The 14,682-nt window shown below is 44.0% G+C and overlaps 1 protein-coding gene and 2 non-coding genes across 3 annotated transcripts; all 3 read right to left on the reverse strand.

Annotated features, from left to right (window-relative positions):
- Positions 1–770: 770 nt before the first annotated feature.
- LOC124876775 lies at positions 771–9,590 on the reverse strand. The gene is made up of 4 exons (XM_047379774.1): positions 9,435–9,590; positions 8,971–9,210; positions 8,590–8,881; positions 771–965 (listed from the first exon to the last, which is right to left on the reverse strand). Exons 1-4 carry the CDS (start codon positions 9,575–9,577, stop codon positions 771–773), a joined length of 870 nt encoding a protein of 289 aa, XP_047235730.1. The 5' UTR covers positions 9,578–9,590.
- Positions 9,591–12,929: 3,339 nt separating this feature from the next.
- On the reverse strand, positions 12,930–13,012 carry trnal-uaa. Its single transcript has one exon. It is a non-coding gene; the product is annotated as a tRNA-Leu (tRNA).
- Positions 13,013–13,977: 965 nt separating this feature from the next.
- On the reverse strand, positions 13,978–14,060 carry trnal-uaa. The gene has a single exon. It is a non-coding gene; the product is annotated as a tRNA-Leu (tRNA).
- Positions 14,061–14,682: the final 622 nt, after the last annotated feature.

Raw genomic sequence — 14,682 nt, forward strand, 5'->3', positions numbered from 1 at the left:
ACTAGCTGGATTTACTCAGTTACATTTACTTGAGTAACTTTCTGTAAAAATGTACTCCTAGAAGTAGTTTTACTACACCATTCTTTTTACTTCTACTTGAATAAAAATATATTGAAGTAATTGTACTCTTACTTTAATTAAATCTTTAGCCTCTCTGCCCAGAACAGAAGATTGTCATAAACTAAATACGATATTCCAGGTAAAGAACTCCAACTATGAAGCATGGAGGTGGAGGTGTCATGGTTTGTGGATGCTATCCTGCCGCATAACTTGACCAGCTCACCATCATTAGATTCATCGAGAATTTTACCATGTATCAGAGGATGTCTGAGGAAAATGTGAGACCATCAGAGACAAAATTGGGGAGTGAAAACTAGACTCCTCAACATAGCATGACCCAAACATACCATAACACCCACCAAGGACTGGCTGAGAATTAGGAAATAGAAAGCCCTGGAGTGGCTTAGTCAAAGCCCAGATGTTGATTTGACTGAAATGCTGTGGGGCGATGTAAAATGGATTGAACACACAAGAAACCTTTTAAACATCTCACAGCTGAACGTGAAGACCAATATCAGAGACTGGTAGATGGCTACAAGAAACATCTTTCTGAAGTCATTTCCACCAAAGGTGTCCTATCTTTTTCCTCATTTAGAAAAGGTTGTTGATGTATTTTAATTAATGAGCTAATTTTATTACATTTTACTGTTTAAATCCAATTCAATCACTTTTATTTCCAGAGATAACTAGAAAATAAGGTCAGATGATGTTCACATGTTGAGGTCCAGTTGTCTCAGAATAAGTCCTCTGACAGGAAAAGCTGCATCCAGCTCCCATTTTAGGTGATTCACTTGGACAGACCAGGAGAAAGTAAGCTGTCCCATGCAGGGCCAGGACAGCTGACAGCTGGGTTCACTGCGGGTCAGAGGTCGTGGATTGGCAGTGGTGGGGGAGTAAAGTGGAATCTAAAACAACAGGAAAGAACGCACACACTTCCGAGAGAGGAGACTGGCTTGGGCCTCCGGATCTTCCTCCCGTTCTCATGTGACAGTTAGCTGACTAACACTTCGTGCAACTTTCACAGGGTGTGCTCGTGTTAGTCAAGTAGAGGAGACATAAATCTGTTTATGCAGCATCAGTGTGGGGACGGAATAAAATAATCCCACGGGTGGGTTTCTTACTGTTAATCTTCACTTCCATGCAAATGATCCATGTGTGCAGATCAAGGGTGTCCCATGGGGGCCATTTGCAGTCCCTGGAATTATTTTGTGAATGCCCTACATTTGGGTCAGCATCTATTTAGTTTATTGTTGAGGAGGTAAGCTAGTGCTGCTATCTGTGAAGGTAAAACAATGTCCTCTAGTTTATCACAGTCTGGAAAAGTCTGGAAAAGTTTGGGTTGAATTTAAGGATTTTATGGGTATGGAAAGAAAAAAGAAAGAGAGCGTGGAAAAATATTTGCATTTACAAACTTCGAGACCTATCCCATTTTCTAAAAGTTATCCATCCATGTTGATTGTCTACCAAAGATCCTTAATTGCAGTCTCTGGTTTCAGGAACCCTGCAATCACCGAGTGTTCATGGGTCCGTTTTTGGTTTTAGGCTCCTGGAGTCTCAAGTGCCCAATCTTCAGCTCCAAGAGCCTCAGACTCCTGCTCAGCCACACACAAAAAAGTAAATTCACAGTTTCCTTTCATAATATTTATAGAAAAATAGTGGTATGAATAATTCAACTGAGGAAGGACCGTAAACTCTGGAGAGTCCTGATATAAACTTATAAGATACCTTACTCTTAGCCTTGGGCCATGTTGTGTCACCTCTGAATGAACCGGATTGGGTCCCTTGACCTGTGGTTCTGAACATTGCGTTCCTCAGCTCAGAGAGTGGAAAATCTTTTTTTTAACCCGGTCTCAAGGCTCTCTCCAGGGAGTCAACAGCTGTTTTAATCTTGACACGGGTGTTGGATGCTCTGCAGTTCCTACAACATGACAACAAAAGTACGGTAAAAGGTCTCAAAAGGCAACACATCATGCCCAGATTTAAAGAAATTCAAGAACATGGTTGTAAGGGGTTAAAACGTATCAAAAGTGCCGTGCAGCTGGATAATGAGCTCAAAAACTCTAACAAGTCCACTTCTTAATTAAATAAATTAAGCTCTCCAATCATTTCAGTACTATGTAATTTGTTTACTTTACTTCAACACAACTGAATCCCTTTTCTTCCAACACTATTTGATTACTTAAATTTAACAATTTTGTTTTAAAATTCCACCTGGATTGAAAAGGGGAAGTTTCAGATAAGGGGAGATTTCATGGGATCCTGCGGTGTCTAGTCTCTTAGGTCTTTGAGCCAATCCCGTATTCCTGATGAGTCTGGGATTGTATTGTTTGGTGTGTTTGGTTTTTATGGCCAAGTATAGTTGCACAGTGTTGTTCTGTGTGCGTATTTTGAGGGTGAGAGGAGGGTAGAGAGTTGTGGTGAGGCCCTGTTTCATTTTGATTGGTTATTAAACATCCTCTTCTTCAATATGAAGTCCCATCTGTTGCAAGAGATAATGTTACGATTGCACAGGATGAATATAACATGTTAATATACAAACTCTGCATATAATGTAGTATCTACACAATACACTTTCTTTCAGTAAATAATCCTGTAAAAGTACTTAAATATGCTTATGCAGATCTAACTTATGTCGGTTTCCTTTTTTCAGTGTAGGGGCCAAATACTTTTTCATTGCCCTGTATGAGGTAGTTTGTGTGATGTGATACAAATAACTGCTTTCCAAGTAGCATGTTGTGATGCTACTGAAATAGACACTTTTGCGACCTTGTAGCCCCTGACAAGCTGCTGTAGCCACCAGCCCAGTCTGCTGCTGCGCGGGACACTGACATTCAACAACCAAGCAGCAGCCATAAAGGACCCCTTGATCACTGGAAGTCATGATAAAATATGTTACAAATAATATGGACTATGAAACGTGTTAAACTGCATGTAGTCCAAACTGCAAGGAGGGTTTTCAGAAATACTTTTCAAGGATAAAAATAAAGTTGTTACAGTAAACTTAAAAACTAAAAACTAAAAGTAGGATGGCTGAAAGAACCACAGGCATTTTTTACATGATCTGAAACTTTAGATGGAACACCACAAAGGGATGTAAAGGTGTTTCATGGCTACTCTGCTGCATTAGATCCCCATTAGAACAAACACTTTCTGCTTTAGCTGCTTGGAACTGATTAGGCTCGAATTAAATGCTTCTCAAAATCTTGGCCTGCGTGATCTTTGGTGCCTTTTCTGCATCAGTGTTAACCCTCTCAGAGAGTCTAACCTCAAAGCGTTTTTAAGCTTTTTGTTGTTTTTCATGTGTTTAAAGGAATTAATATGGGTGTCTATTCATCTGTCACTGATGTTCATGTAATTAAAAGTATTTAATCAGATTGTGGTCACATTTATCACACCTCTGCTCTTCTTGGGCCGTTTCCTCATCATATTTGTTGTGCTGCCGCCCCCTGCTGGACAAATAACACCTGTACAAAACTTTTTTTAAAGACTGATGAGAGAGGATCTTTAGAAATGACGAAAAAATGATATAACACAGATGAAATAACTGATATGTATCAGAGGTGGGTAGAGTAGTCAAAAATTATACTCAAGTAAGATTAGTATTCCTTAAATATAGTTTAAACTGAGCTGAAGTAAAAAGTATTCATCCATCTGAGGAAAAAATATTTAATAAAAAGGCTACTCAAAATAGTAGCTGATCACAACATCTGATTTGATATTTAAAAAATAATGTAATCAGACAGACAAAACTAAAGTATTATAAAGTTATTACTCTTTTGAGATAAAAGAAACGTTTGCATTTCCTTTGGAAATCAGGGTCCCAGAGTCTGGAGGAGGAGTGGAGAGGGTGAAGTTTCCACAGTCAATGGTGATGTGAGGTGCCATGTTCTCTGCTGTTGGTCCACTGGGTTTTCTGAAGTCCGCAGTCAATGCAGCCATTTACCAGGAAATTTTAAGGCACTTCATGCTTCCTTCTGCTGACAAGCTGTATGGAGATACTGATTTCATTTTGCAGCTGGATTTGCCACCTGTCCATTCTAACTTTCTAAAAGACTGAATTGGGGGTATTATGAGCTTTAAGCCATAATCTGCACTGCTACACTTAACAAAATTGTACTTCAAAATAGCAAAAAAAGCTTTGAAAGACTAAAAAAATATGCCTAGATACACTACATCATCAAAAGTATTAGGTCACACGACTAAACCAACCTTCTTTAACACCTTTAGGATGAATTAGAGCAGAGGCTGCAATTCTGGTTTTCTTATCTAACTATAAACACAGAGAAGATATTGATATAATAGTTATAGTTCCTATTGCTCTCATCAGTGGAAACAGCATACAGTCTATAATGCAGGGACGATTCAAACTATCATTGATGCTGCTAGCATCTGTATTTTATGCTTTGCACTCTAGTTCACCAAACCAATGAGCAGATTTTATGCTACTGTTTCAGATATTAATAGGTGAAAACTAAATTTCATCTCACTTCTGAGGTCTAACTTGATTAGTATTCTGTCATCAAAATGGGAAAATGGTTCGTTCGTTCGTTCGTTCGTCGTCTTCCGCTTATCCAGGACCGGGTCGCGGGGGCAGCAGACTCAGCAGAGACGCCCAGACGTCCCTCTCTCCAGACACCTCCTCCAGTTCCTCCAGGGGGAGCCCAAGGCGTTCCCAGGCCAGCCGAGAGACATAGTCCCTCCAGCGTGTCCTGGGCCGTCCCCTGGGCCTCCTCCCGGTGGGACGTGCCTGGAACACCTCCCGAGGAAGGCGTCCAGGAGGCATCCGGTATAGATGCCCGAGCCACCTCAACTGGCTCCTCTCGATGTGGAGGAGCAGCTGCTCTACTCCGAGCTCCTCCCGGATGGCCGAGCTCCTCACCCTATCTCTAAGGGAGTGCCCGGCCACCCTACGGAGGAAGCTCATTTCAGCCGCTTGTATCCGTGATCTCGTTCTTTCGGTCATGACCCAAAGTTCATGGCCATAGGTGAGGGTAGGAACGTAGACCGACCAGTAAATTGAGAGCTTTGCTTTCCGGCTCAGCTCTCTCTTCACCACAATGGACCGGCACAGCGCTCCCATTACAGTGGCAGCTGCACCGATCCGTCTGTCGATCTCCCGCTCCATTCTTCCCTCACTCGTGAACAAGACCCCGAGATACTTAAACTCCTCCACTTGAGGCAGGAACTCCCCTCCAACCTGAAGAGGACAAGCCACCCTTTTCCGGTCGAGTACCATGGCCTCGGACTTGGAGGAGCTGATCCTCATCCCAGCCGCTTCACACTCGGCTGCGAACCGCCACAGCGCATGCTGTAGGTCTTGGCTAGAGGGGGCCAGCAGGACCACGTCATCCGCAAAAAGAAGAGACGAAATCCACTGGTCCCCAAACCAGACCCCCTCCGGCCCTTGGCTGCGTCTAGAAATCCTGTCCATAAAAGTTATGAACAGGACCGGCGACAAAGGGCAGCCCTGCCGGAGTCCAACATGCACTGGGAACAGGTCCGACTTAGTGCCGGCAATGCGGACCAAACTCCTGCTCCGCTCGTACAGGGACCGGATGGCCCCTAATAAAGGGCCCCCGATTCCATACTCCTGGAGCACCCCCCACAGGGCATCACGAGGGACACAGTCGAATGCCTTCTCCAGGTCCACAAAACACATGTGAACCGGTTGGGCAAACTCCCATGAACCCTCGAGCACCCTGTAGAGGGTATAGAGCTGGTCCAGTGTTCCACGGCTGGGACGAAAACCACACTGTTCCTCCTGAAGCCGAGGTTCGACTATCGGTCGGACTCTCCTCTCCAATACCCTGGCGTAGGCCTTACCAGGGAGGCTGAGGAGTGTGATCCCCCTGTAGTTGGAACACACCCTCCGGTCCCCCTTCTTATAAAGGGGGACCACCACCCCAGTCTGCCAGTCCAGAGGCACTGTCCCCGACCGCCACGCAATGTTGAAGAGGCGTGTCAACCATGACAGCCCTACAACATCCAGAGACTTGAGGTACTCAGGGCGGATCTCATCCACCCCCGAAGCCTTGCCACCGCGGAGCTTTTTAACCACCTCGGTGACTTCAGCCTGGGTGATGAAAGAGTCCAACCCCGAGTCCCCAGCCTCTGTTTCCACCACGGAATGCGTGATGGCAGGATTGAGGAGATCCTCGAAGTACTCCTTCCACCGCCCGATAATGTCCTCAGTCGAGGTCAGCAGTCTCCCGCCCCCACTATAAACAGTGTTGGCAGAGCACTGCTTCCCCCTCCTGAGGCGTCGGACGGTTTGCCAGAATCGCTTCGAGGCCAACCGGTAGTCCTTCTCCATGGCCTCACCGAACTCTTCCCAGGCCCGAGTTTTTGCCTCTGCCACAGCCCGGGCCGCAGCACGCTTGGCCTCACGGTACCCGTCAGCCGCCTCAGGAGTCCCACAAGCCAACCACAGCCGATAGGACTCCTTCTTCAGCTTAACAGCATCCCTTACTGCCGGTGTCCACCACCGGGTTCTGGGATTGCCGCCACGACAGGCACCGCAGACCTTACGGCCGCAGCTATGGGCAGCAGCATCGACAATAGATGCAGAGAACATGGTCCACTCTGAGTCTATGTCTCCAACATCCCCCGGGATCTGGTCGAAGCTCTCCCGGAGGTGGGAGTTGAATACATCCCTGGCCGAGGGCTCCGCCAGGCGTTCCCAGCAGACCCTCACTATGCGCTTGGGCCTGCCGAGTCTGTCCGGCTTTCTCCTCCTCCAGCGGATCCAACTCACCACCAGGTGATGATCAGTGGACAGCTCAGCCCCTCTCTTCACCCGAGTGTCCAAAACATGTGGCCGAAGGTCTGATGATACGACAACAAAGTCGATCATCGACCTCCTGCCTAGGGTGTCCTGGTGCCAAGTGCACTGATGGACACCCTTATGTTTGAACATGGTGTTCGTTATGGACAATCCGTGACTAGCGCAGAAGTCCAATAACAAAACACCACTCGGATTCAGATCGGGGAGGCCATTCCTCCCGATCACGCCTCTCCAGGTGTCACTGTCGTTCCCCACGTGGGCGTTGAAGTCCCCCAGCAGAATAATGGAGTCCCCGGGAGGGGCACTATCCAGCACCCCCGACAGGGACGCCAAGAAGGCAGGGTACTCTGCACTACCACTCGGCCCGTAGGCTGAAATGATAGTCAGAGACCTCTCCCCAACCCGAAGGCGCAGGGATACAACCCTCTCATCCACTGGGGTAAACCCCAACACGAGACGGCTGAGCTGGGGGGCAACAAGCAAACCCACACCAGCCCGCCGCCTCTCCCCGTGGGCCACTCCAGAGTAGAAGAGAGTCCAACCCCTCTCAAGGAGATGGGTTCCAGAGCCCACGCTGTGCGTGGAGGCGAGCCCGACTATTTCTAGTCGATATCTCTCGACCTCCCGCACAAGCTCAGACTCCTTCCCCCCCAGCGAGGTGACATTCCACGTCCCTAGAGCCAGCCTAAGCATCCGGGGATCGGGCCGTTGAGGTCTCCACCTTCGTCCGAGTGGGTGGATTGGGTGGGGAAAATGGTGGATTGTTGAAAAATGATAATATAATATAATCAGACTTTTCATTTCTAACTACTATTGTTAAAACTATCTGTTCAACATTTTTTACCCTCAAGATTTTGTTCTATCTGGTAAACCATTGGAATTATCTCTATTTTGGTTGTTTTCTGTCACCACTACTATTGAGGTCCAACATCATTTAGGTCACACAACACACAATCAAATTATGATCAGCGACATGTATTAAACCTGTTCTTACACAACCACGTACACTGATCTGTCACTATAACTGGACATGTGTTAAGCACTGTCCAAAGGCTGACTAAAACATACAGGCCCAACTGTGAAATTATTCTAGATTTCACACATTTTCAGCACTAGACTGAGCACATCAAGCGTAAATAAAATTGTTTAAACAAAAGACAATGTCAATCAAATGCCTCAAAACATTTTGCATTAAAACATCAGAGTAACAAACTAACCATTATACAAAGAAAATCTTTCTTAGCTTTCACTGCTTGCTGAAAGTTTCCTTCCATTGCAAAATAGTCTGTGCAGAGGCTGGACAGTACCACTTTCCCCTAATCTGTGTATGACCAGTCCTTTTGTTTTTGGCCTGACCACAAACTGAACATTGATAGTGGTAGTCCTGTTTCCATTGCCGCTTTTTGGGAGGTTCCCCCCTTGCCAGACGTTCCTGGTCTTCTAGTTCTGCCCTATTCTGTCTCCATCTCCTGTGACGATTTATGTTTGCTGAAAGCTGATTTGATGATGAAGATGCTGCTACATTAGCAGCAGGTGCCAGAGCTGATGCATGAAGTGGTGGTGTACAGCACTGATGCAATGAAGCTAGAGGAATAGCCAGCGGTGGGAACTGTCCTTGTCCAGATGAGGTCCACACTGGGGCTGATGGACAGTAGCAGAAACTTGAAGCAGATTGGGGTTTTGGCATCTGATTCTGCTCATAATAAGGCCAAGCAGGTGATTGTGGCTGCTGACTCTGTGCATACAAGAAGCAGGTAGGAGCTGGGCCTGGTGAAAAGTGACCTTGCAAATGACAAAACAGTCTTAGGACAATGCTTTGAAGAGCCAGTTTTACCACCAACGCGTGGACGTATCACTGCCTCGCCTTCACGATTTTCAGGTTCCTGAAACTCCATGCATTTATGTCCATGTTCAACAGGAATAGAGGGGAGCTGTCTTGGATCTGGCAGGGAATTTTCAGCCACAGACACCTTCTGTGGAAGCTGTACTCCTCGCAGGAGAGTGTCTCGGTCTGTTCTTTTCTGTCGCCCATGTAGCCTGAAAAATAGTACAATACAAATTGTTTACTTTTTAGGACAAGCACATCTCTAAACGGCAATATTTCTTAGAAATAAAAGTCATCTTACCAGGCACATACTGTGGTGTTGTTGATGGTGACTAACAACAAGTTGGTCTTATCTTGTTGCAGCTGTTTAACATGGCAGTAGGTTTGCACAATTGACTGTGGAATGGGCAGAACTTTTCCCTTGCAGTCTTTTGGTCGGTTCCTCGCTTGTTGGTATTCTTTTAGTAGCTTGAGGCAAATGCACTCAGTGATTCTAGTGGTGTCAGGTCTCTGGGCAGCCTGGCCATGGGTCATGAACAGCCTGTGTGGAAAACAGGTTATTAAAGTTGCAGAAAAATTGCAAATTCATTAACAGTAATTTGAATGAAGCAGTAATGAAATGTAATTGAATTACTCTCCTCAGTTTGATCAGCTTAATCTTCTAGTCTTAAAACTTTAAATTACAAATAGGATTTGCAAAACATGACTTGGCTTTCTTTAGTTAATATGCAAGCAAATTTTGCATTGTGTCAAATAACATGTCACCTTTCAGCTGCCTGTTGACCCGGTGCAGAGCCACTGCGTTTCCGAGAAGCTCTCCATGGTCCTGGCAAGGTTCTCTTCTTACTTTTTAGGGTGTATTTGGAGGGCCGCTTGTCCATGGCATGTAAAGCAGAATACAGTTGCATGATTTCTGCCACCTCTGTGGTTGACAGCGCAGTTATCGTACGATTAAGGGTTAAAAGATACTCTGCCAAGTTGTCAATAGCCTCCCATCCAGGAAAACCTCTGGAATCACACCGGGTAGTATCCTTAAAAGAATAAAAACAATTGATATACAGAGATACATACACACTAAATCATATAAAATTAAGCATTTATTTACGTTACCTGAAACATTTTCCTTGGACTGCTGGAGGTGTCATCTTCTGTAAGTTCCCCGCTGGTCTCAGACTGGATAATCCACATTTGTACCAAGGAAAAATGCCCACATACCACAGGAAAAAAATAAAGAATTAACTTGTTTAGTCTTAATAAACCAAATTAAAGCATAACATCAGGCGCTGAAATCTGTTTCTGATTTATTCATGCTGTGTATGAATGAAGTATGCAGGGGTATATATTGAGAAATGTAAGCAAACCAACCAACACTAACCCAGCACATAAAAGAGGCAAAACAGAGGCTAAGATGGAAATGTGATTTCATAACAAGACAAACCTCATCCCCACATTTTGCATACAACATAAGTCAGCTACGAAGTGGTGCACGCTCCAAACCCACAGGGGTCACATATTACCTGGGTTGAAGCACTGCTTGGTCCACTAAAGGAGTTGTCATCAGTAAGCGCACCTCTGACTGGACCAACAGTATGAGTGTGAGAGACAGGGCTTGCATCAAAACTGGTTTCCTGAGAATTGTACAGGAGAGACAGCAGAGGTAACATATGCTTGGATAGGAAAGAAGCTTATCCTCCATATTCATGATCTCCATTTATGTTTTAGTCCCTGATGCCAAGGCCTTTCTAACATAAAAGTTTCAGATCATCAAACTGTCCATCAATAGCCATATTCAGTGCCTGATGATAGCGTATCCAATTATCATAATCTGGTTAATTAGACAAATACATTGGAAGGGGAAACATTCATGTATAAGCATCCAACAAATGAGTTTAATTGGTTCTGTTAATATGAAAATCCCAAATTAGTCACAATACATACAAATGAACCTTTGTCTTTAAAAATAAATCAACTCATTATAATGAAATGATCACATTACCTGAGATGAAGTGGAAGATGACCCTTCCTGGAGAAAAGGAGTATTAGGGGGTGACATCTCCAACTGGTCATCATACTGTGGCACCTTCAGAGGGCTGTTGATGAGGATGTCAGTGACCTCACTGATGGTGACATCAGGACTTTCCTCCTCCAGAACTTAGGCTTGCATCTCTGGCAAAACAACTCCCAGTTCGCTGTCCTGCTTGGGACCTAATAGGTCTCCTCTGTCTGACTGAGCTAAAAGATACTCCACAGCAATGCGCTCCCCTACAAAGATTATCACAAATGACAATTACAATTGTACTTTAAATTTACTGTACACAAAAGAGTATTTTTGTATAATTTCATAGGTAAAAGTTCAGTACCAGTGGGGCTGCCTGGAGGAACAAACTCTGGCAAGACTGCATGACCCAGCACTCTGTTGCTAAGGGTGTTGATGTTGGACATCAGACGAACATCATAGAGTTTAGTGTGTGATCTACAACTCATATGTAAAGCATCTTGAGCTCTTTTCATGTTCCATCTGGATCCACCCTCAAGTATATACATTTGAGTGTGCACAGCATTGCTTCTCCATCCTTAAAAAACAATGTTTAAAAGGCATTACAAAGATTGGGTGCATTTATGAAATGATAAAACTAACTCTTCTTTGTTTGCATTTCTTTTCAGAAATTATAGATAATAATTTCTGAATAGTAAATACAAAGAAGAGTTAGTTTTCATAAATTATTATCCGAAGAACATTTTTAAATTTACAATAATAAGTCAGGCAGGTGTGTCAATAATGAATGACTTAAAAAATACCTAGTTACTATTAAACCTTTAATATCACAGCAGATGCCACATATATCATAATATTTCAAGCAAAAGTCGCTCCTTACCTGAATGATACAATGAACAATACGTAAAAAATAATAATGTAAAGTGAGATTTTTATTTGTAGCAGACCCACGTCAAACTGATAAACTATCGATCATACATACCAATTTTTTCACGACTTTAAAAAAGGAGCCAAAACAAAGAGAACGGGGGAATCAATTTTTGTTGTTTTCCGCCCACTGCGCATGACCTACGTGATACGTAAAAAAACGTAAGAAGTTAGGAGTTGTTAGGAATCGGTAGGACTTTGTTAGAATATGTTAGGACTTTGAGAAGAATGTTAGGACCGTGTTACGAATTTGTTAGGAACCAGTTTGACGGCCAGTCGGTAGAGGGTACGGCCATCCTGGTGGTTCATCAGGTCTTCTCAACTGTCAGATGGATAGGGTCTACACTGTGTCTCCACTGGTATTTTGACATTTTATCTTCTGTAACTCTATGAGGATGGAAGGTCTCCTTGCCATCACCCTAATCTTTAGCTCACTCCTCAGATTCTTTATCAGTTTTAAACTCCATAGGAGTTTTAACAGTGGATGGTTCTCCTCTTTGCTTTGAAAGAGAACCAAAGACAACAGCATACCAAGAGTGGTGTTTGAACCCACGAGGACATCTGTCCATTGGATCTCCACTCACCTGTCAGATCATTTGGGTCACTACCGGAAAGGGTTAATTGTGCTGAACACTGGGAGCATGCTTTATACTGCTCTACTGGTTTTGTTGTTGTGACTTAATTACTAAATTAGTATACAAAAACTTGTTTCATGGATGGATGACTTGTGGAAAACTCTTGTACGATGTACTGCTTGTACAGAGACCGGATGGCCCCTAATAAAGGGCCCCCAATTCCATACTCCTGGAGGAGGCTGAGGAGTGTGATCCCCCTATAGTTGGAACACACCCTCCGGTCACCCTTCTTATGAAGGGGGACCACCACCCCGGTCTGCCCATCCAGAGGCATTGTCTCCAACCGCCACGCAGTGTTGAATAGCTTGAGCATGGAGTCAATAGCCAGACCACAGAGAAGACCCAAGCTGTTAATGAGCATAAAGTTTCTCAGGATAATGCAAGAATTTAGCAATACGCTTCTTCATAATCAATGTAGACCTGTTTTTTTGGAGGTACAGCAATGAAAACCTCCTTATAAGTGCTGAACAGCTTCCATGAGTTTTTTATCTTGTGTAATGAGCTTTAATTCTATGAGGTTGGAAGGCCTCCTTGCCATCACCCTAATCTTCAACTCCCTCCACAGATTCATTATCAGATTTAAACACATGAGAGTCAAACTCCATAGGACCTAGTGTTGCTGCTTCTTTAAAATGTCTAAATGTCTCCAAATCTTAATCAGATGAATGGGTTATTCCCTTTAAAGATAATTGGCCAATAGAATTCCAGGAGAGGGGTTTGAACCCACGAGGACATCTGTCCATTGGATCTTAAGTCCAACGCCTTAACCACTCGGCCATCCTGGTGATGGAAACAGTAGCCTCCAACCTGTCAGATGTTTATGGTCACTAACATGCTTCATACCGCTCTACTGGTTTTGTTGTTGTGACTTAATTACTAAATTAGTATACAAAAACCTCTTTCAAGGATGGATGACTTGTGGAAAACTCTTGTACGATGTACTGCTTGTACAGAGACCGGATGGCCCCTAATAAAGGGCCCCCGACTCCATACTCTTGGAGCACCACGAGGGACACAGTCGAATGCCTTCTCCATGTCCGCAAAACACATGTGGACCGGTTGGGCAAACTCCCATGAACCCTCGAGCGCCCTGTAGAGGATGTAGAGCTGGTCCGGTGTTCCACGGCCAGGACGAAAACCACACTGTTCCTCCTGAAGCCGGGGTTCGACCATTGGCCGAACTCTCCCTTCCAATACCGCGGCATAGGCCTTACCAGGGAGGCTGAGGAGTGTGATCCCCCTATAGTTGGAACACACCCTCCGGTCACCCTCCACGCAATGTTGAATAGCTTGAGCATGGAGTCAACAGCCAGACCACAGAGTAGACCTAAGTTGTTTTTTGTGAGCATAAAGTTTCTCAAGATAGGAAATGCTTTCTTTTAGCTTGGTTTTTACTTTTATGTGTCCTCTGTCAGCATAACATCTGCTGATTTCCATAGATTGCATTAAATCAATAAGTATAATACTCCTGCTTGTTTAACCACGATAATAAGGTATGTCTCAAAACAATAATAAAGGGGGAACAATTTAGAAAAAAAATATTTCACAGTTTTATACAAAAACCTAGTAATACACTTCTTCATAGTCAACCTCTTCTTTTGCCTCACACCGACCTTATAAGGGCTGTTCCACTGGTTTTTTGACATTTTATTTGAAACTTCCTCAGATTCAAACTCTATAGGACCACAGAAACTTCCTGACAAAGTACATCAATTAATTAATTAATTAATAAGTTCTCCTTCAAAGAGAATACCAGGAGTGGGGTTCGAACCCACGAGGACATCTGTCCATTAGATCTTAAGTCCAACGCCTTAACCACTCGGCCATCCTGGTGACGGAAATGGTAGCCTCCCACCTCTCAGATGTTTTGGGTAACTACAGGAAAAGGTTAATTGTGCTCTACTGGTTTTGTTGTTGTGACTTAATTACTAAATTAGTATACAAAAACTTGTTTCATGGATAGATGACTTGTTGAAACTGAAAAGTTATGTTAACAAAATAATATAGGATTTTAAAATACCTATAAGACCTACAACACCAAGAAAGACATGCTTTCAGATTTGAGGGACAATTACAACTATCTATGATGGTGCTGGCATCTGATTTTTATGCTTTCCAGTCAGGTCCACCAAATACTCTCTTAGGAGCAAATTTCATACTACTGTTTCAGATATTAATAGGTGAAAACTAAATGTCATCTCAGTTCTGAGGCAGCTGAAGGGTAAACTTGAGTCACAGAGTAGAGGGTCTCATTCATCAGTACAGCTGGTTTTCCAAGTTTTGCTCCTAATAAATGTCAGTTAGTCTGTCATTTTCTACCACTTCTTTCATAGCAGATCACAGGGAAGCTGGTGCCTATCTCCAGCAGTCTATGGGCAAGAGGCGGGGTACACCCTGGACACGTCGCCGGTCCATCACAGGGCAACACAGTCACACACACACACACACACACACA

Source organism: Girardinichthys multiradiatus, chromosome 11, assembly GCF_021462225.1.
Source record: "Girardinichthys multiradiatus isolate DD_20200921_A chromosome 11, DD_fGirMul_XY1, whole genome shotgun sequence".
Taxonomy (NCBI): Eukaryota; Metazoa; Chordata; class Actinopteri; order Cyprinodontiformes; family Goodeidae; genus Girardinichthys; species Girardinichthys multiradiatus.

Coding starts and splice junctions, on each gene's coding strand:
- LOC124876775 (XM_047379774.1), bottom strand. CDS start 9,577: ATGCAACTGTATTCTGCTTTACATGCCATGGACAAGCGGCCCTCCAAA. Junction 9,211..9,434: donor GGTCAACAGGCAGCTGAAAG/GTGACATGTTAT, acceptor TTTTCCACACAG/GCTGTTCATGACCCATGGCC. Junction 966..8,589: donor CCAGCTCCTACCTGCTTCTT/GTATGCACAGAG, acceptor CTGTTGTTTTAG/ATTCCACTTTACTCCCCCAC.